This window comes from Molossus molossus, unplaced genomic scaffold, assembly GCF_014108415.1.
Source record: "Molossus molossus isolate mMolMol1 unplaced genomic scaffold, mMolMol1.p scaffold_m16_p_19, whole genome shotgun sequence".
Classification (NCBI taxonomy): domain Eukaryota; kingdom Metazoa; phylum Chordata; class Mammalia; order Chiroptera; family Molossidae; genus Molossus; species Molossus molossus.
Window position 1 is genome coordinate 10,535,288 of NW_023425354.1, and position 21,147 is coordinate 10,556,434.

At 48.3% G+C, this 21,147-nt stretch overlaps 1 protein-coding gene across 5 annotated transcripts in view; it reads right to left on the bottom strand.

Moving 5' to 3' along the window:
- Positions 1–2,026: 2,026 nt before the first annotated feature.
- Positions 2,027–21,147, bottom strand: part of CEP112 (centrosomal protein 112) — a 341,295-nt gene continuing 322,174 nt past the window's right edge. For all 5 annotated transcript variants that reach the window (XM_036269316.1, XM_036269315.1, XM_036269313.1 and 2 more), the window contains 3 exons: positions 7,673–7,774; positions 3,238–3,302; positions 2,027–2,396 (listed from right to left, as the gene is read on the bottom strand). In XM_036269316.1, the coding sequence (XP_036125209.1) occupies positions 2,393–2,396; positions 3,238–3,302; positions 7,673–7,774 (171 nt within the window). In that variant the 3' untranslated portion in view covers positions 2,027–2,392. The remainder of the gene's footprint in view (positions 2,397–3,237; positions 3,303–7,672; positions 7,775–21,147) is intronic.

Below are 21,147 nucleotides of genomic sequence, written 5' to 3' on the forward strand. Positions count from 1 at the left end.
TGCGAAATTAGGCTCTGACTCCATCAGAGCCGTGGTATGTGGATGAGTGACAGCAAACTTCCGTGGCCACCCTTCTCATGCCCGACGCCCTCACTGGACAGGAACACACACTCAGATCACTGTGATCCCACAGTCTCCTGCGCTCAGCCTGCTGCTAACACCGTACCAACCGCTACCTGCTGCCAATCACGTGTCGAGATGGAAAAAGCATAGGTGGGTGACGTGGTGCGGCAGCCGATGTTAATAACTTGAAATGTAACTAAACTAGGTGCTTGTCATGAACAATTGATCTTCCACCAGATCAAAGGAAGGATGAAATCTTAGAAGATTGTATAATGAGGCATGATGTTTATAATTTATCTCCTAAGCACTTGCTTTTACTTTCAGTAGCCACTAATGTACTCAGTGCTCAATTCAGCGAGGAATTTTAAACATGCCAAGCGTAATTTTTCTTTCTCGTCCTTTATCAGAGAACGTTCGCAGAAACATTAGTGTCAGCCACGTATTCCTATCACATACAATCGAACTGACCTAAAGTTTCAGGCCACTTACTTCTAGACGTATATGACACGCTTCAGAAACGAAACAGGATCTGGGGAATGTCAAAGGTTCACCAGTGTTTGTAATTTCATAACCCTTGAAATAAGGAAAAGAAAGAATAGCAGGCAACTTTCCAAAACACCTACTGATATTTACTCACGGAAAACAAATATTCTTGAGTGGGAGTTCCAAGTCCAGCACACAATACAATTCACAAAGGATTTTCCCTTGCAGCAGCTAACAACCTTACTAGTGAAGTCGGGTAAGCTTCGACCTGTTTTTCACGATCTGGAGAGAAGTACTTAAAATTAATCATGTGGCCTTAATCTTTCCCTTCCAAGCAGTAAATCCGAGTCTGAACACCAACCGTGCTCATCGAAGGGGTGGTTTCAGCAGCATCTGCGACAACCGTGCTGGCCCCGCGCTCTGCAGCCGGGCTGCGGCTGACTGTATATGCAGGAGACCCCAGTCTGCCCAAGGATGGGGTGTGCTTCTGGGGGAGGAGTCGGGCGGACATGACCCGGCAGAGTGCAGACGGGGCACGGACTGAGCACCAGATGCCAGGCCGCCTACTGACGGCTTCGAGGCGGTGTTCAGGCTGAGGTGGCCCTGGCTCGGAGCTGGCTGTAAAACCTGTTATTTCCTTATCATCTCCATGTCTCGGTTACAGTGCAGAAAAGGGTAATTAATCCTTGGGCAGCAAACAACAGAGTTGGGCGTGGGAAAGAGAGAAGAATTTTGAAGAAGTGTAAATAAACGTCTGGCCCTGTCCTTTTACGGCAACCCCAGTGATCCCAGCCCGCCGTGGTCCACCGCAGTGTCTCCGAGGGCCCCTGGCACGCACCAGTGCATCAAAGCATACGGGCACCCATCGACTGCCATTCAATCTCCTCGGCAAAGGCGGGTCAGCCGGCCGGCCTCCGACCGCCGCCACTGGCGTCGGGAGTGACGGAACGACACGGGGAGAGCGGACCGTCCTTTCTCAGTGGCGAACGTGGGCTCATCAGAGCTCACTGTGCTGTCACTGGCCAGTATGTCAAATGTCCTTCCCCACTCAAAAAAGTGTCAATTGATATTATAATTCAAACAACAACCATAAAAAGAGAGATCAAGGAAGTAACAATAAAACCTTAGCTGTTACCTAAAATTCTCACACTCTCCTGCCCCGGGGGTCCCAGCACCAGAGTAGAGACCGACATGACAAATACTTGGACCGATACCAGACGACCCAGGCATGTTCACTGTAAATAAACGCACCACTTATGGATTTGATCTTCGACGTGACATAAGGTGTTTTCCCCAGAGTGTAATTCGAGACTGTCAGAACTTTCTAGGGAAAAATACCATGCGGATGCCATATTTGTTTTAGCAAATGAGGTGCAGCAAAAAAATAGAAATAAAATTGACAAGTACAAAACAATACTTTAATTAAATATGAATACGAACACAAAAACAATGGAAACATATTAAAAGTTTTGATCCGATACTACAAAACCTGATTTTGATCATACACAACTGATAAAATCCTAGGCAAAAGCATTAACCAGGAAAATTATAGAAAATCATTTCTTTTCCCAATACAAGCAATTCTCAGTACACACTCAAACACACACAAATATGGAAATCAAAAATAAAGATATGTTAAAAAAATAACTTAGGCAGACACAAATAAAACCAACCCGTTAGTGATTGAGTGATGCATGTTTTTATGATCTTAATTATACTTAAGTATTAAAAAATGCCACTGATCTCACAGTTCACGTTACACTATCCAACTCTTCAAACCTGCTAGAAGTCCACCGTCCAGACACGGACTCCATCTATGTTCTGTGTTGCTCGGGTAAGTCCTCAGTTACCTGAAAATAAGAAAGCTCAGTGAGGACTTTCTCTAGGTTTAATGGGCATGTCAATTATAAAATATGTTCCAATTTAAGAGGAGCCGGTTGGAGGAGGTTAAAAAGAATATTTGATATCAAAATTTCATCATTTGTGCCTGTAAGGGGGTCAGTCAACTCCTATCTTCCCAAGCAACAGGATCTTTCAGAAAGGAAGCGATTCACAGGGTCGCCCTTTAGTTTCATGCTGGGTAAGTAGCTCAGCCATCGCTGTGCTGATGGAGGACAGTCTGAGCGAGGGCAGGTAAACGTGGTCTATGCCGTGCTGTCTCTGGGAGCCTCTGACAAGAGGCCCCTGCATCCCTGGGGAGTACACCCCGGGGCACTGAAGTCCCGGTGAGTGTGACATCACTGACGCCCCCCACTCTCGGCACAGTCGGTGGCCCCTCCTCTTCTATCTATTTTGGTCTGGAGAGCATCTGTACCAGCTCCAAACCTCCAGGGGATGCAGGGCTTTGAAGATGTGGCCTCCTGTATTAGGAAGTGCAGCATCGCACTATCTTAAAAGGATGACAGTGCCTCCTTAATCCTGCAACTGGGCATCAAGACAATGTCTTGTCGTGACGATGCAGGTGAGGCCCGGGCTTGTCAGGCGCCTGTGGATCCTCATCTCGTTCTGATCATCCTGACTGAGCACTGTGATTACAAGAGGTGGTGACTTCTCAAAGACAGGCTATTTACTAAAAAGAAGCCTTTTTTTTTTTTTTAAATTGATATCATGTTTAAGAATTTTAATAAAGACTATAATGTCAAACCAGGAGACTCACAGATGCAAAACAAGCACTCTGATCAAGGGCCGTACCTCCTGCCTTGGTATGTGGCCAGTTCTTCTTGAAGGATGGATGCTCTCTTTTGCAGAAAGTTAACCTAGAAAAGACACCTTGTATGAGAAGAGGTGACTGTACGAAGAGGCTTCAGTGGCAATAATGTACAAACAGTATGGTAGGTCTTTATTTAAATTCAGACAATTCCCCAGATAAAACTCAGAGGATTTGCTGCACGTCAATATCGTGTTTTTACAACTGATCACATCGCGTCCCTCCTGGAGACCCATTTGAGGCTACAGAATGGAGTTCAAGCGCTCCTGCGGAGCCAGTCCGATCTGGCCCAGCCTCTCTCTGCAGCTCCATCTCTCCCCATGCCCTTCCCACCATCCCCACCTCACGTACGATGTCTCCATACCCTGCTCGCTGGCACAGGCTATTTCTCTTTTTGGAATGGTTTGCTCTCCCCCACTCATCCTCCCCTATTCGGATGAAATGTCACCTCATCTATTGAATTCTCAGACCCCAACTGCTCACTGCCCCACCCTGCACGGTACGGGCGCCCTCTGTGTGTCCTGCACTCTGCTCACTAGCACTTCGTGATTATTATTTTTCGTATCTCCCGCAAACCCAGAGCTCTCTGGGGCGACGATGACATCACTCATCTCGGTTCCCTAGACCCTTTACAGGCTGGGCTTGGAGCTGGTCTGCACTGGCTGGTTAATGAGTGAACGAGTGGTGGGAAGAAAATGACCACCTTCTGGAAACCTCAACCCATCCCGGGGATTCCCTGAGGCTGTATTTTGTAGAAACTGAGCTTTGTCTGGAGTTAGGCCAACTTGGGTTCAATTCCTGATTTGGCCTTTATGACTCTAGGAAAGTTACTTAAACTCTTGATGCCCCATTTGCAAAATGGGGTTAATGACAGCTGCTTCCCGAGGTGATGAGGATGGCGTGAAGTGACTAACAGAACGGCCTCCCCAGTGCAGGCTCATGGCGGACCGCCCATGCACGCCCCAGTCCTGGGGATGGAGGAAACTGGGTGGTTTAGCACATTCTCTTAAGTCAGACCATTACAATGTGGTTTGATTACTCTGAAGCATAAATTTCTGTTACTATTAAAGACACCCAGATCAGGTACGCATTCAAAAGCACCTTCTAGGGCCAAGTAGGAATGGTTTGGGAATAACGTGCACATGGCCTGAAGTAATACAAAGTCAATGGTCTTTGATCATTTTGGAATTGTTTACTCTTGCCTCTTTGGGCTGAACTGAAACCATGGCAACGCTTGATTCTGAAACACAGTTAAGCAAGAGAGTACAGCTGGCAGCAGGGAGAGTGTGCCTGCAGGAGAGGAGAGCACGGCCTTTCTCCACGGGCACAGCCAAGCGGTCCCCTCGCTTTTGCTTATTTGTATTATCACCGTCATCTCAATTTTATCTAAGTGCTCAAATGACCCACAGGACAATGGAGAATTCTGACAGATGCAAGGATTACACTGATGCAACTTCCCATCCCCCACCAGGCTTTGCAATTGGAATTCCAACAATTTTCAAAAAACACAGGCACCTGTGCTTTGGAACTAAATCTGCTCCGTCCGTGGCCTGCGCCTCCCCCGTGCAGCTGCCACGCTGAGCCCTGGCGCAGCTGGCGGGCTCTTTCTGGGTCAACATCCAGTTTCAGGAGGCTGCAGTGGCTTTTATTACAGTGAAATGATAAGAATGATAACAGAAGCCCTGCAGGTGGGTATCAGATTTCTTCCTTCCTGTCTTTCTTTCTTTTTTTCTAAAAAAAGCTCTTCTGAAGGTGCCAGGTCCTACGTAGCTGACCCCGTGGAAGCTCTCCCGCAAAGTTAATGGGTAAACCACACCTCCAGGAGAGCTTTTCATGTAAATAAAGATGACTTAACCCTTTCTAAGTTAAGCCCCCCTGTAGTACTTATTTTTATGCAGGGGCCGGCACAGCAGAGCTTCCTAACCCACAGAAGCAGTAGCCACAGCAGCAGAAGGATGGGTAGAAGGAACATTTCATTTTCAGATGAGAGGCTTTTTACTGAGGGAAATATAAAGCAATGGCTGAAGTTCACCCCACATTCTGTCTTGCACATTATAAATAGCTAATGTGAGCATCAGCAAACTCTCTCGTCTCTTTCAGTTGTAAATGCACTTACTGAGCATCTACTATGTGCCAGGCACTGCTCATGCACAGAGCGCAAAGCCTTCATTCCCTCACGGAGATTTCCCACACACAAAAGTATGCGTTTCTTTAAATTTCTTAGGTAAATAATTTGAAAATATGTTCTCCTATTTCATGGTTTGCCTTTTCAGTTTCTGAATGGTGTCTTTTGAAGTACAAAGTTTGCCATTTTGATATATTTGCAATTCAGCTATTTATTTCTTCTGATGCTGTGATTTTGGTCTCATTGATGAAAAAAAGCTCTTACCTTACCCAAGGTACAAAGGTTTCCCTCTTTATCTGAGATTTTTGCCTGGCTGGTGTGGATCAGTGGTTGACCCACGCACCAAGAGGTCACTGGTTTGATTCCCGGTCAGGGCACATGCCCAGGTCGTGGGCCAAATCCCCAGTGGGGGGCATGCATGAAATTAAAAAATATATATATTTTCCTTTATTGATTTTAGAGAGAGGAAAGGAGAGGGAGAGAGAGACAGAAACATTGACGAGAGAGAACATCGATTGGCTGCCTCCTGCATGCCTCTTACTGAGGATCTAGCCCACAACCTGGGCATGTGCCCTGACTGGGATTGAACGAGTCTTGGTGCGTAGGTCGACACTCAACCACTGAACCACACCAGCCGGGTGATCTGACATTTTTTCTTAATGTTTTCTGCTAAGAATTCTACAGCTTTGGCTCTTATGTTTAGGTCTCTGACCCATTTGGAGTTAACACGTGTATAACATGTGAGTCAGGGCTCCAACCTCACTCGTTTGCATGTGGGTCACCCAGGTACCACAGCAACACTCCACTTTTCCTCACTGAACTGTCTTGGGCCCTCGTTGAAAGTCAGTCGACCACAAATGTAAGCATTTTTTCTGAACTGTCAATCCTATCCCACTGATCTGTATGTCTTTTCTTTAGCCAGTGCCACACTGTCTTGCTTATTATAGCTTTGTAGTAAGTTTTGAAATCAGGAAACGTGAATCCTCCGAATTTATTCTTATTTTTCAAAATGGTTTTGGCTATTCTGGGTCTTATCTTTTGTTTTTAGTCAATCTCAGTCATGCAAGGATTCTTAGAAATTCAGAGGGAATATAATTGTTGTAGGACAAAATGTATGTTTTCAATTTCTGAGTGTTAGAAATGGGAATATGTGAACTCTTTCTCATGTTAGAGTTAAAAAACTCATTAGTCTAGTGACATAAAAAACAGATAGAATATATATTTATAGAACTTTATCAAAGTATGTAGAAGAAACCTATGTTGGAAGTTTTAAAATAACTTTAAGCATATAAATTTAAATCAGTTTTATCTCTCACATCATATTTTATAAACTGCCAAGCACTATACATTTCAGCAAGAAATATGTAACCCAATGGTTTGAATGCCTTGTCATTATTCTGCTTTGAATTTAAAATGCATCAAAATACACCAGAATAAAAATGCTTCTGACTTTGCCATGTTTTCCATGTCTCTCCACGTGCATTGCGGAATCAGCACGGTGCTAAGCAATGACATTTTGAACCCGGTACCAAGAATAAAAGGGTGAGGCTATATAGGAATGTAGACTTTAAATGAATAAAAGTAACTATAACTGAACTTTTCAATTTCAAGGGTACTTTTAAGGAAATCTTTTTTTTTTTCTTTCCCTGAACTTTATTATCCTTTAGTTGGGGAGAGAAAGAAGTCCGTTTTCATCTGCGGTATCTAAGATTGTACAGATCACCGGAGATGCAACCCCAAGGATATACTGACACGAGTGAGGCTCTACAATATACGGTAACAGCGTGAGGACAATCTGATTCTTTACACTTCAGTTCTATGGTCACCTGTCTTGCTTTGTCAGTTATATCACAGACATCTCCGTTCCCGTAAAAATGCGACACCATCCTGACTGTCTGGGCACCATCGTCGTGAAGGTGACAGGCTCCAGCAGTACTCTCCTTAGCCCCCTCAATGTGTTCATACTGGGGCTGGAGATGGAACCCGTAACTCAGGTACGTGCCCTTGACTGTAATGGAACCCTCGACCCTTTGGTCTGAGGGCCGACACTCTAACCACTGAGCCACACCAGCCAGGGCTACGGAAATCTTATTGAGATAATGACTTCTTAAACTACTAAGGAAAAAATTTCGAAAAACATCCCCACAATAAACAACACCCAATTCATTCTGGGGTGCAGGCCATGCGACGCCATCATGTGGGTGCCTGGCATGTGCAGAGCCAGGTATTTGCAAGTGTCTCTGGGGATACGCACGTCACCTGCACCTCGGGACCGCCTTGCTTCTGGTCATTACCTGTGACTTCAGGGAGGAAATGGTGTCTTCAAGTTCTTGTCTTAGAGACACTGGCATCAACCCTTTGAATTTTGTTTCATATTCTTGTCGTATGTAAGTTATCTAAAGTGAAAAAAAAAAATGACAGCTTATTTATTTTTACCACAAAAATAACTGTTTTGACTTTACCAAATCCCAGAATACTATCTATTCATCACAAAGACAAGTTTGTTACACGTGGTGGAAAACCAGATACTAAAGTGAAAGGAAACACAGCTGCAAACTGAAGGTGTGCCCGGTCTGTCCTTGTGAGTCCGGGAGAGAGTGTTCCTGGACCAATACGCTCTCTCTTTAAAATCCTTGGGGACACCGCTTTCTGCTCTGGAGAAGCGCCACACCTGTGCCCTCTTCGCCATCGCGATGCACACCTGTGCTAGCCCTGTGCCCTTTTCTTGACCAGGATGTGGACCATGATCACAACAAACTGACCGAAGGGCAATCCACAGCTTGTCATTGGTACAGGACACTTCCCCAAGAGCTCGGGACCTGGCTGCTCGATGTAATCCATGTGATTACACAGATATGAACGAAGAAGAATCTACCCCACTGTCTCCAAGGCTCCTCACTAAGGGTAGACCAGAGTGCCCTGGTCACCGTGACCGTCTCTGGTTCATGCCTCTCCCTCCAGATACGATCGGGCCTGCGCTCAACAACGGATGGCCACAGGCTGGTACAGGAAAGGTCGGTGGCTCATCCCATTCATCTCTCTAAGAGCGAAAGACAGAGACAAGAAAGGAAGGTGGAAGAGAAGTCTTTGGAAGAATGTCCCCGGGCAGGATGAAGAGGTGCATGAGCGTGAGCAGGAATGTAAGCGATGTCTTGTGTCTTTCTCTAGCTATCTTTATTTCTCTTCCTCCTTTTTCTATCTCTTGCCGTGATAGAAGTTAAAAATCCGTTGCATGGTGCTATGTATGACTTAACTGAATATTAAAGCTGAATTGCAGTGTATCTCGTAAATGACGATTTGGTGGACATATATAGAAATAAAAGAATATACTCTGAAAATATGCATGACTAAGTTCAGCCAGACAAGTCTATGGACTTACTGAGGACAATTTAAAATTACTAGCCTTTAATTCCCAACTTTTCTTTTACTAAATTGAATTAAGAAAGAAATGTGTGCTAATAGTTCATTTTATTACCTACTAATAGCCCACGGTGAACATGCTAGAATATAAGTTTTTTACTTTTTGGCAAAATTTTTTTGACATATGTTATAATCTTGTAATTTATAACTAAAAGAAAAACAAATAATAAAAAATGATCTTTCCTATTGGTGTAATATTTGATTTTTCCCACTTTCTCTTCTTGGACTTAAGTCTGACAGTTACACCTGTCAGCTGACTCAAATGAAAGGCAAAAGCAAAGGAAAACACATGCCTTATAAATCAGACCTTAAGGGCAACATTTATTGAGGGTTCACAGGCTAGTATATTGACTATATTTTTCTATCATGCAACACTGGCTCTGAAATTCTGAGCTACTACTCCTTTATTTTTGATTTTTAAATGATTTTTCTTTTATTGATTTTAGAGAGAGAGGAAGGGAGAGGGAGCGAGATAGACACATCGATGAGAGAGAACATCGACTGGCCACCTCCAGCATGCCCCCTGACTGGGGATCGGGCTCACAACCTGGGCATGTGCCCTGACCAGGAATCAAACCAGCGACCTCTTGGCGCATGGGTCGACACTCAACCCTTGAGCCACTCATTTCTCATAACCTTGTTAAGAAAGTTTGCCCACTTGTCTGTACCTTTGAAAGACAACTTGGCTGGGTATAGAAATGTTTCAACCCTACTTTCTTTCTCTCAATGCTTAGAGACATTTTTTCAATGTCTTCTGGCATTACATATAGCTATGGTGAAGTCTGAAGCCAGGTTACATTTTTTCCACGTTGAATGTAACTTTCTTTCTCTGCTTGGATGCCCATATGATTTTCTCTTTCCTTGATTCAGTAGCTTTACTGGGATATGTTTTGGTATTAATTATTCTATATCCACTTTCCTGAGCCATTATGTGTGCCCTTTCTATCTTTAAATTCAATTCTCTGAAGAAAAGTTTCTTCTGTTAGAAAAAGTATTTGTATTCTATTATTGTTCTATGTGCTCATATTATATATTAATCTTTTTCTATCTGTTTTCTTCTCCAGGAACATAAATGTTGCATGTATAAGCTCTTCTTTGATATTTTTCCATAATTATACTTTTATCTATTGTTTTACTTTCTTATAATTTAATATCTATTTTATATTTTCCTTTCATTTTGTGGGATTTCCTTTAGTTCGATCACTGTATTTCCTTGGATGTTTTCAGTTATGATTTTTCTATTTTTGTTTCTTCTAATATGGTTTCGATCTCTAATCTTTTGATTTTTGTCTATTTTTCCTAAGATCAGAGAGATCACTTTTTTTTTAATCCTCATGAGAGGGCATTTTTCCATTTTCTGTTCAGACAGAGTGGGAGGGAGAGAGAGGAAGAGAGAGAGAGAGAGAGAGAAACATCGATGTGAAAGGGACACATTAAGTGGCTGCCACCAGCACGACCAACCAGGGCCGGGGACAAACTGCAGCCAAGGTACGTGCCCTTAGTGGAACCTGAACCCGGGTCTCTCTGGACCGCAGGCTGACGCTCTAACCACTGAGCAAAACCGGCCAGGGCTCACTTTTAATCTCTGTCAACTTACATCATCTTTAAACACATCTCTTCTTTTTAATTCTTTTCTATCTCCCCCCAGGTTTTTCCTTGACAGAGAGATATGTGACTGTGTTTTGTAAAGGATCTGACATTGTGAAGAACCGTTTGTTATAAAGAATTACAATTTGTCTGAACCTTCCCTCTGTTTCTTGGGTAAATTCCCATTTAATTATGTTTTTTTATTTGTTTTTATTACATTCCTTCTTTCTCTCTCAATCTAGCAAGGACCTTATGCTAGTTCCTTTTTCTTTTAAAAAAATTCAACCTCATTTTTTAATGGAACCAACTGTCTGCGGCAGGGCGAGTAAGCTCGGGGCCCATCGTCCCTCGGTTTTTGAGTACTGTGCAGGTCAAGCCCAGGCACCTGAGCCCTTTGGTTAATGCTCATCGTTTGCTTGACTCTTGCCCCCACTTCACTTCTCACATTCGATGGCCCCCTCGACTAAAGGCCAGGCCACAGACAGCAGGCCACTGTCTGAGCAGTTGCTCTCATCACCCCCTCCCTTCCCCTGCTTTTTAGATGCAGTCTGCTACACTGTCCGACTTTCGCTGAGCATCTGGGCATGCCCACTTCCCATCTAGTTCTTTCTTCTTTGTTTTTATGAATTCAGTGAATCTGAGTAAATTTAAAATGAGCCCTTGGAAAATCTAAAATTACCTCACCTACAAGTAAGACTATCAATCAGAAAAATATTACTACTCTGAATCCTTAAACCCAACTCCTGAATTTAAAACTCATCATGCCAAACAATGCTGTCACTTCAGTCAAGTCGTGGAAAACGGGGACCCATCTGGCTCGCTCGATCTGCAGACGCTCCTCCGGGCAGGTGCGCACCGTGCATTTTCTAGGTACCAGACACAATTCTAAGTGTTTGAAGTGTCACTTCCTCTTGGCGTCCCAGTGAGTAAGCACAGAGGGTCAGCCATGGCTTGACCTCAAGTAGCCTGACTCTCAAGCACATACATTCTTAGCCACCATGCTCTGCAGTTTCTCAAATCATCTTTCCAGATGCTGAAATGTTTCTTCCACCCCAAAAGAAAGAGAAACTCACAGATAACCAGTTAGAGAAGTTTTATCCACTGAACACTGGTGTTGTCCCACACATAACGGGCTGGGGGGGGGGGGGGGGGCATACTACTGCTTCCTTGCAGACACTCATCTAGTGTTTGCTCGATTTTTTAAATGACAACAACAACAACAACCACAGCAACAATTGGTCCCAATATGGCTTGTTTCCCATACACTCCCATCGGCTTGAAATCTTGATTGGTTAAAGACTTATGCAGAAGACTAATTTTAAAAATCTATACAAATACGTGCATATACTGCCCTAAAATAAAGTTCCACAAATCCCCCACGTAAGTACACATTTTAAGTTCAGCCAGTGAACTTCCAAGTTTGTCACATGGCAAGATAAGAGGAAAAAAAAGAATCAGCTTATATTCCTATCACTTTAGACTCCTGCTACCGTTCTTCTATGCCCACTCTGACTCAGGATGTACCTGAGGGGAACCACGAGGGGTGGTCTACACTCACCTGCAAACTAATAAAGAACCGAACTTGCAGAGAGGCAGCTCTCGTCTTCCTGCCTGCCCACATCGAACTGATCTAAGCAGAGTCTGATGGAGATACAATTCCTTTCACTAAGGGAGACCAAACTTTTCACATATAAGTCTATTTTATTATTAGGTTTGAATGCTAACTTTCATTAGCAAATGGCGTGCGATTATACTAGTGAGTGGCGTTTACTGAATGCAGAAGAATTCGAAGTCCGCTCTCGCTCAGGACGCCTGGGGAGGCGCCCCCAGCACTGCCCTGGCCCCTCCCACCGCCGCCTCCACAGGCTGTGCACTGTCGTCTGGGCTCCCACAGCCCTCAGCACATCCCCAGACAGACGCAAGCCTCCCTCTGCATGACGGCTCCTCCTCTCTCCACTTTCCTTCATCTTTCACCTTCAGCAAGACAAAGGAGAAGACCCAGCCCAGGACATCATGGCAAACCATGACATTGCTGTGATGTAATAAGACCCCTTGTTGCATCATAAGGGAAGTGGAAATGTTGTGTGTATAACAGGGTACCCATGTGACCAAAGACAGCTGTCCTCTGTGCCATGGCAGCAGACCGCCCTCCTTCCCCTTGAAGGCAGAGCAATGACAATATTTCCTTTAATTTAAAGAATGGGGTGTGAAGCCTAAGAATGCCCACAACCGGAGTTCAGCACTACATTAAGTACAACTTATATCCTGGGTAATCAAATGCTCATTTGCACAAATGAGAGTCTACAAAGTGTATAGAATACGTAGTTGACTTGAGTCAAAGAGGGTCTGGGAAATAAAAAAGTGATGCTAAAAAAAGCGAACCTTGGCCCTGGCCGGTTTGGCTCAGCGGTTAGAGCGTCGGCCTGCGGTCCCGAGAGACCCGGGTTCGGTTCCCGCTAAGGGCATGTACCTCAGTTGCAGTTTGTCCCCGGCTCTGGTCAGTCGTGCGGGTGGCAGCCACTCGATGTGTCCCTTCACGTCGATGTTTCTCTCTCTCTCTGTTCCTCTCTCCCCCTCCTACTCTACCTGAACAAAAATTGGAAAAATGTCCTCGAGGGAGGATAAAAAAAAAAAAAAAAAAAAAAGCGAACCTTGGAAATCTATACTTTCGCTAAAACATGGAGAACTAAAAACATACGTAGCGGCGGTTTGATTTGAACACACTGTCAATGAGTCATGTCAGTATGTCAAATCGATGTCGACCTCCCGTGTATGATCACACAGCAGGCGAGGTGGCCGTGGCCAGCTCGGCTCAGCCACGTGGGGATGGAGCCTCCGGCGCCACGTTTCCTGCAGGTCGGGCACACAACCCTGAATTCACCGGGAGGGGGACAAGGGAGCCACGCATTCAGTGTCAGGTAAGCACTGCGGTTGTTCTTTGACTTTTTCAAGGAAACGCGCAGTCGTCTGTTGCTGTGCTTTAAGGTGAGAGTGAGGCACACAGGACGGGGACTGTGCCTGATATTACCTTACAGGGTCCAACCCAGCACCCCGGGCTCAGACGGCGGAAGGAAAGGGGAGCAAAGTGGGGGTTCTATTGATTATCCCCGAGATCTCTCTCCACTTCTCCACGTTGCCACTGGGACCGTCCCAGTCCGGATACCTTCACCTTGCACCCGAACAAGGCGATGCTGGTAAATTGGTTTTGTTTTTGAATTGAATTGGCTTACCCTTTAAAATTAAAACCCGAATCCCTTACATGGCCCACAGGGCCCGCACGGCCTGGCCCGCAGCCGCCTCGCACCGTCTCCCAGAGCCGCGGACACGCCAGCGTGCTCCCAGGCCCTGCACCGAAGGCCCAGACGCTCTTCTCCCATGGTGCCTTTCTCACTTCCTTTGATTCTTCTTTCTCGCCCCAGGGGTTCTGCCTGCATCTGGATCTCTGGAGACGGCAGGTCCTGCTCTGTGGCCTGTCAGGGATGTGGAGGCTCCCTGGGGGAGCCTGGCAGGCCCTGGTGACGGGGCTGTGTCTGCGGCGCTGCCCCCAACTGCAGATAAGCTGTGGCCCCAGCTGCGGAAGGCGACCGCTTTCATCAGTTTCCTTTCAAGACTGGGGCCCGCACCGCCTTTGTGTTCAGGCTGTGACCCAGTCTCGTCATTTACCTGGCAAGGAGCCTGTCCGCATGTCTGGTCCTTGTCTCCCAGGTCCTTCCTCCCGGCTGCCTCCGCCTGCTGCTGGCCCCCGGACCCCCTACTTGTGGTTTCGGCTCACTCACCACTCTGGGACTCCACTCGCTTCTGGGCCACGCAGAGGTTCGTCTTGCTTTTGATACCAAATACTTCCCTTCACTTTTTATATTCTACCCATCACTGTTGAGTGTTTAGAGCAGAGGTGTGCCTTATGACATCACCTGGTAGAGTCATCTTATACAAAAGGACATACTGTACCGTAACCTGGGAATCTTAAAAATCAAGGCTGTTGTGAGGATTAGGTGATTTAATTCGTGTAGAATTTTATTTTGCAAGAGTGGCCCTTAGTAAATGTTCAGTCAATATTAGTTGTTATTACATCATATAACAGAGATTATACAAATATAATACACTTCATTATGTAGTATGTGTGTTATGAATTATATATTTAACTTACAGGATTGGCTATCATTAGACTTTTTAAAAAATATGTTTTTATTGTTTTTGAGAGAGAGAGGAAGGAAGAGATAGAAACATCAATGTGAGAAACATCCATTGGCTGCCTCCTGCACGCCCCCCACTGGGGATGGAGCCTGCAACCCTGGCATGCGCCCTGACGGGGAATCAAACCGGGACCTCTCAGTCCATGGGACCACGCTCAGTCCACTCAGCCACACTGGCCGGGCTCTTTAGACTTTTTGCTTTCTAATTATCTGCAACACTATAAATGCTTATAGTACATTATTTGCATACATCCATGATTAATCTGAGGATTCCATTTAAATCTCTGCTTGTATTTTTTAGCATCCACTGATTAAGACTGCATATAATGACACTGAGCTTCTGTGAATTCAGAATCCATCTGAAATTAGCTTGTATTTATAATTTACACACCCACGTGCAATTGAGGGACAGCAGTGCCCGTCTCTGAGCCATGTCAGAATGGCTGCTGCTGTGGATCTCAGAGCCTGGCCGCCGCGCTGGCTCCCAGGTGGGGGTCGTGGCTCCACACCGGCTGGTCTGAGGAGGAAGCTCAGCCTGATTCCCACGGATGGAAGTATGCGGGCGGATGCAGGGAGATCATCAGACGCTCCCACTCACCGTGGATTAGTTTACACCGGCTGAGCTGAATGCCATAAAGCACACCGGGTCTGACTGCTGGGCAGCTTGCAGGCGGTGGGAGATGGGAGGAGGGAGCAAGGTACCTTTGGAACGCAGCATGCACTCTGAAGGGGGGCGAGCACGGGTGGGCGCTGAAGTGGGGGCCTGGGGTGAAGAGAGAGCATCGAGAAGACACTGAGCTAGCTTCTCAAGGGTGGTGAGAGGTGGTGAGCGGTGGGCAGGGTGGGCACAGGAGTGGCTGGGAGGGAGCGACCGCACGCAGACGGAAATGGGAAGGCTGTTTCTGGCGACAGAGGTTCTGCAGGGCTTTTTAGGGGAGTAAGTGCAGAGAACCTAAAGGGTTATATGAATTCCAATGGGGTCCTAAGAATCAGAATGAAAGGAACAGTAGTGAAAGATGGTGCAGATGCTCCAGTGCAGCTGAGAAGAAACGCACTGCTTCCAGAAATTTCCGTTGCAGTGGGGTGAAGGTGCTGTGTTGCCACAGCAACTGCGAGAGGCCCACGTGAAGGAAGGCGCTCTGCCGCGTAGCTGTGCACTCTGATTCTAAAACATGGCCTGGAAACATAAAGAGTAACTAATTTTCTTAACAACCTTTAACATATTCATTTCCCCTCCCTCTCCAATGTGGTTTTATCTCATGGCTCTTTATTCCAGCTGGTGTCCCCTCAAACCCGAGGCTGCAGCTCAAGGGACCACCGCCTGTCCACTACCTGGAGTGAGGCCTGCGCTTGCTCGAGGGGCCTGGGCCTCCCAGGACGGGGGCTGGTGCAGGGGCAGCTGCCAAGCTCGGTAGTGGAAGCGGAGCGTGGACTAGTTTCTGGAAAGAGGGAGGTTTTTGGGAAGGAGGAGCCGTTTCTGGTGCAGTGGAGAAAGTGGGGGCCTGAGCATGAAGAACGACCCAGACCGGGCATTTTAATTGGGCGCAGACAGTCTAGGTTCAGATTGGAGCGGTTCGAAGGACTCGACACCGAAGGGCACGCGTGGCTCTGTGAGTCTGCCCATGAGAGAAGGGGGGAGTGGGTGAGTCAGGCACAGGCCAGAAAACCACCAATAAACTGTGCAATCTGTTCACGAGCCCGACCTAAACAACTAACAAGATTAAGGTTGTGAAATAAACGTGGATAAATACGAGTGCGGGTCAGTGTCTGGCAATAAGCTGCACACTGCCCTGCCGCTGGAGCTGGGGGAGCTGAAGCCCAGCAGAGCGCCTGCACACACGTGGCCCCCAGAGGCCCCATCCAGGCCCACAAGCGGTGTGACAGGGCTCTGAGCTCCCAGCATTCAGTCCAGAGCCATCTGGTCACGGGGGCACACCCCTGCCCCCGCTCTGTCCCACCGAGGTCCAAGGCCCAGGCTGCGACGAGGCCGAGCCGGCCTTCAATCACGTCCCGTGCCTGACTGCCCTGGGGTGTGATCCTCGGCGAGGTAACCAGTCCCGAGCGCGGGGGTGGGCCCTCTCAGCCACGGGGCTTCACCGGGGTGCCATTCTGGGGCTGTGACAGCCGTCTGGCCGCCACACTGAGGGGGCTGGCAGTGGAGCCAGTCCAGAGGAAGAAGAGCTGAGAACCAGCGAGGAGGCACCTGGGCCCGTCAAGCTGCCCCTGAAGTCCGCCCTGTCCGCAGATGTTTGTTTGGACTGGACTTTCTGCGTGGACTGCGCATCCGTCAGGCCGGCGGTCAGTGAGTTTGGCCTGCCCACGGGCACCAGCCGTGCTCACTTGTCTGCGCATTGCCTGGGCTGCCTGGCAGGGCGGCGGCCTGCACGGCCTGACGTCGCTGCCTGGCCCTGCCCGGCCCTGCCCGGGACTGCGCGCGCCCAGGTCGGCCCGTCTGCTTCGCTGATGCTGTTTCTGACTCTCGCACCCCGGTCTTTAGCACGGTGCCTGGCATAGGGCCACCGCTCAGTCCATATGTTCCGAGTGAGTGAACGGACCACACCTCAGGGCACACGAGGGCTGGTGTTACGTTCGTCTTTGTCTAGAGATGACAGGAGCTTCAGAGTGTCTCAAGTAAACCAATCACGAGACCTTTCCCTAAACACAGAAAGCAGGTTCATCACGGTGGCTATTAATAGAGGCCGGCTTCAAAGTGAGAAAATCAGAGGTGAACCCAGGCCGACAGGGCTGCTGAGCTCAACCTGATCTTAGAGACGTACCCGCAGGAGGAGCGTGCGGATCCCGGCCCTGCCCCGCCTCTGCTTCCCCTCGCCCACCATCTGAGTGCTGACAGGGCTGCCATAGGAAATGACTCATGCCTCTCCTTCTTCCTGACATTAAATGCCACCGCCTTTCGCACTAGAATATATTCTTGTGGTTACTATTTCTACTGTTTTCTTCCCAGTAATATCATCCCTAATATTCTTCTTCACCTGGGCTGACACAGACTATGGACACCCTCCAGCAGGGAAGGAGGGAGGGGGGAGGGGCAGGCCGCGGACGCGCAAGGCCGAGGGGTGGCGGGCGGGAACGGGGTGAGGAACACCCACACCCAGAGGACCAAGTTCATAGAGTCAGAGGCAGGCAACCGTCCCACTGACTTTGCAAGGACACCCCGAAGGGGAGGGGCCAGGTCGTTCCCTGGTCCATAGCATCTGACGGTCCCTCCGGAGAGAGAGGAGCAGCCCTTCCTCAGATGCCTGACAGGTGGTGTGTGTCAACACAGGGCCCAAACTCCAGCCGGGGGTAAAGACCGCTGGGACTTCACCAGACTGCAGAGACCAGGAAGACGGAGGAGCGACACTGACCTTCAGCGAGGCTGGGAGGGGTGCAGTCTAGTTCACGTGTCCTCTGCGCACTGGTCAGGTTGGGACACTCCGCGCAGTAAATGCTTAGGAAATGCCGTCTTATGGTTAACGACGGGAGAGATCCGTGGTCGAATAGGCAGGTGGCACCCTGCAACCCTGGAGGGCAGGCTAAGTCCTGCCATGAGACTCGAAGTAATGCAGCAGCAAACAAGCAGAGAGGAGCCACACTACGAACACGGCTCGGTGCCACGCAGCCTTGCACACCCTGCGCTGACCATCCCATGCTTAGGAACTGGGAGATGAAGGCCTCATGCCGGTGTCACAGGTGAGGAACAGCTCGCAGTGACCGGCTGCCAGAACCCGGCAGAAAGCTGCCTCTCACCCTGCGCCCGCCCACCTGTTCCTGGGCAGGGTCACCCTGGCCACGTTATGAAGGAGCCTCAGGAGGGGAGAGTCGGCAGCAGGGTGGCTGGAGTGATGGAGCAGAGTGAGGAGCTCCTGTCCCAAGGCGACAGCTCAGAAAGATCAGAGGAGGAGCTGACAACTGGCTTGTAGAAAAGAGAAGCGAGAGATGCGTTCGATGACCGTGGACGCCGTCAGCCATGCACCCAGCGGCAAGGGGCTGTTCGGGTAGAGACAGGCAATGGCAGAGGGCGTGTGTGGGTGGGTGGGGGGGGAAGACACAATTCTGGTTTGCACTTAGCTTGAGGGGCCAGGAGACGGTCACGAGAAAATATCGGCCCAGAGCGTATGAGAAAAGCCAGGCCTGGACCCCTGCACAGGAAGTCGAGGCCCTGGGGATGGAAGGGCTCCCTGAGGGGGAAGGAGAGAACAGGGCTCTCTCAGGAGCAAAGATTCACAAGGGGCTCCCCCATGTCAGACTCAGGAGCAGCAGTCAGGAGAGTGGGGCATGGCCTTGGGCCCCACGGGCAGGGGAGCAGGGAGGTCGGTGAAGAGAGGGCCATCTCCACCATCACCTGCCTGTCATCCCCACGTGTGACACAGCCACCTGCGCAGCACCCCCGTCGGGAGGTTTGGTAAGCCGCGCGGCTACAAGTAAAGAGAGTTTAAGGTGGAATTAGTTTGTTGCTATGTTGTATCTACGTCTAATCTTCAGTTAAATATCCTTTAAAATACCTGGTTTAGTCAGAGATTTTCGACCTGGTTTGAGAGCACCTTTCAAAAGAGGCTGCGACTGCTCTTTCTTTTCTGCATATTTAAACTCGACAATCATAAATAAGTTAAATCTCCCCCTCAAAGTACCAGTTATCCCCTTATGTTTGAGAGGGCACTTCTGGCCGGGTCTGACACTCTGCAAACACGAGACAGGACACACAGGTGGTCACTGTCTGCAGGGGCTGACTCAGCTCCAGGAGCACTAATGAGGGCTGTGCACGCCCCCCCCCCCCCCCCAGCACCAGCAGAGACCCCCACCTCGGAGCAGAGCCCTTCTCCACACCCTCGTAAACACTCACAGGCTAAATTCATGAGCTGTTCACCTCTACACAGCAGAGATAAAGGATTTTCATTCAATTCAAAGTTAGGGAATGTGAAGCTATCAAAAGACTACATTTAGGCTTTGTGCACGACAGCGGTCCGGACCTGGTCCACCAGCGGTGAGGGCTGATCACTCTGCATGGCTCAGTGTGGACTAGCAGAGCGAGTGTGCAACCGTTTGTGTCCTCGAGAAGCTGACACTTTTATGTGAAGCGTGTAAAGAAGAGCTACGTAACACATCATTTAAGTGTAATAGGCCAAGGAAGGGAACAGGAGGGAGAGAGAACTTCTCAGTGGGATAACGGAAGTCTGCACAGAGATGATGAAATTCCATTTGGCTGTTGCAGAACGAGTGGGAACCTTCTAGGTAGACAAGAGGGAGGAGAGACTGGCGGCTGAGGGGAGCTGGAAACACGAGCCATTGCGGGTCAGGCATGGACGGAGGCGTGTGGCGGGCAGGGGACGAGTGAGACAGGTGGAGATGAGTGGTTAGGACTCTCAAGGTCAGCTTTACTCTGAAGACGGGGAACTCCAGGTTTCTGACGGAGACCAGAGCATCTGAATTGCATAACGAAGTAGAGTCCGCGTAGCAGCGCTGCTTCCAGTTTGTTTCACACGATTCCCTCCCCGGTGCCCAGGCCTCTGACATGCAGACCTGACCCCTCGCCCCCGACACCTCCATCTAAAACCACTTCACTGGCCCTGGCTGGTTTGGCTCAGCGGTTAGAGTGTCAGCCTGCGGGCCAGAGATTCCCGGGTTCAGTTCCCGCTAAGGGTGCTCTCGGTTGCACTTTGTCCCCGGCCCTGGTTGGTCATGCGGGTGGCAGCCACTCGATGTGTCCCTTTCACGTCGATGTTTTTCTCTCTCTCTCTCTCTCCCTCCCACTCTATCTGAACAAAAAAATGGAAATATGTCCTTGGGTGAGGATTTTAAAAAGAAAGAAATAAAAGTAAAAACACCTCGATGATTTTATTTAGCCCCTAGACTGAAGCAATGTCTGAGGCACAGGTCATCTAAGAACCTTCTTGTTGGATCCTAGCCCCCCTTTCCAGGACCCCTGGCGCCCTGTGATGACGTGCCTTTCTCCCAGATGCCACGCCATTCTGTGCCCTTGCACAGCCTGCTCTGTGCCCTCCCCTCCTCCTGACCAGCTGGGCTCTGCTATCTTCACGCGGTGCCCTCTTCGGGGCCCCTGTCCTGGAGAAGGTAGCCACCCTTCCCCTGAGACGCCTTGGGATTGCATGCATCTAGCAGGTGTAATGGCTATGGTGATGATCACCACCATCAACGACTGGCATTTACTGAGTGTTTTCTATGTACTGACACCCTACCACACCCTTCTACATATTACATGTCATTTAATCTCCCCACCAGTTCTCTGTGGTATTTTTATGGCTATATATATACGAAAAAAATCGGCCTAGTGCGGTTCCTATCTTATGAACAGTTACACAGCTAATTAGTTGCTGAGCCAGGACCCACATCTAGGTCTTCCTTACCCCAAAGCCTCTGCTTTCACCTCATTATCACACACTACTATAATTACTGATCTACATTCTGCTTTCTCCTATTGGACTGTGGGTCTCTGGAAGGTAGGCTGTCTGTTTTACCAGAAATCAATGCTATTTAAAAAGTAAATTACATCATTATTTATTTGCAGTTTGAAAACATTACTTGGGTTGTTTCTGCCTCGTAAGCAGGCTGGG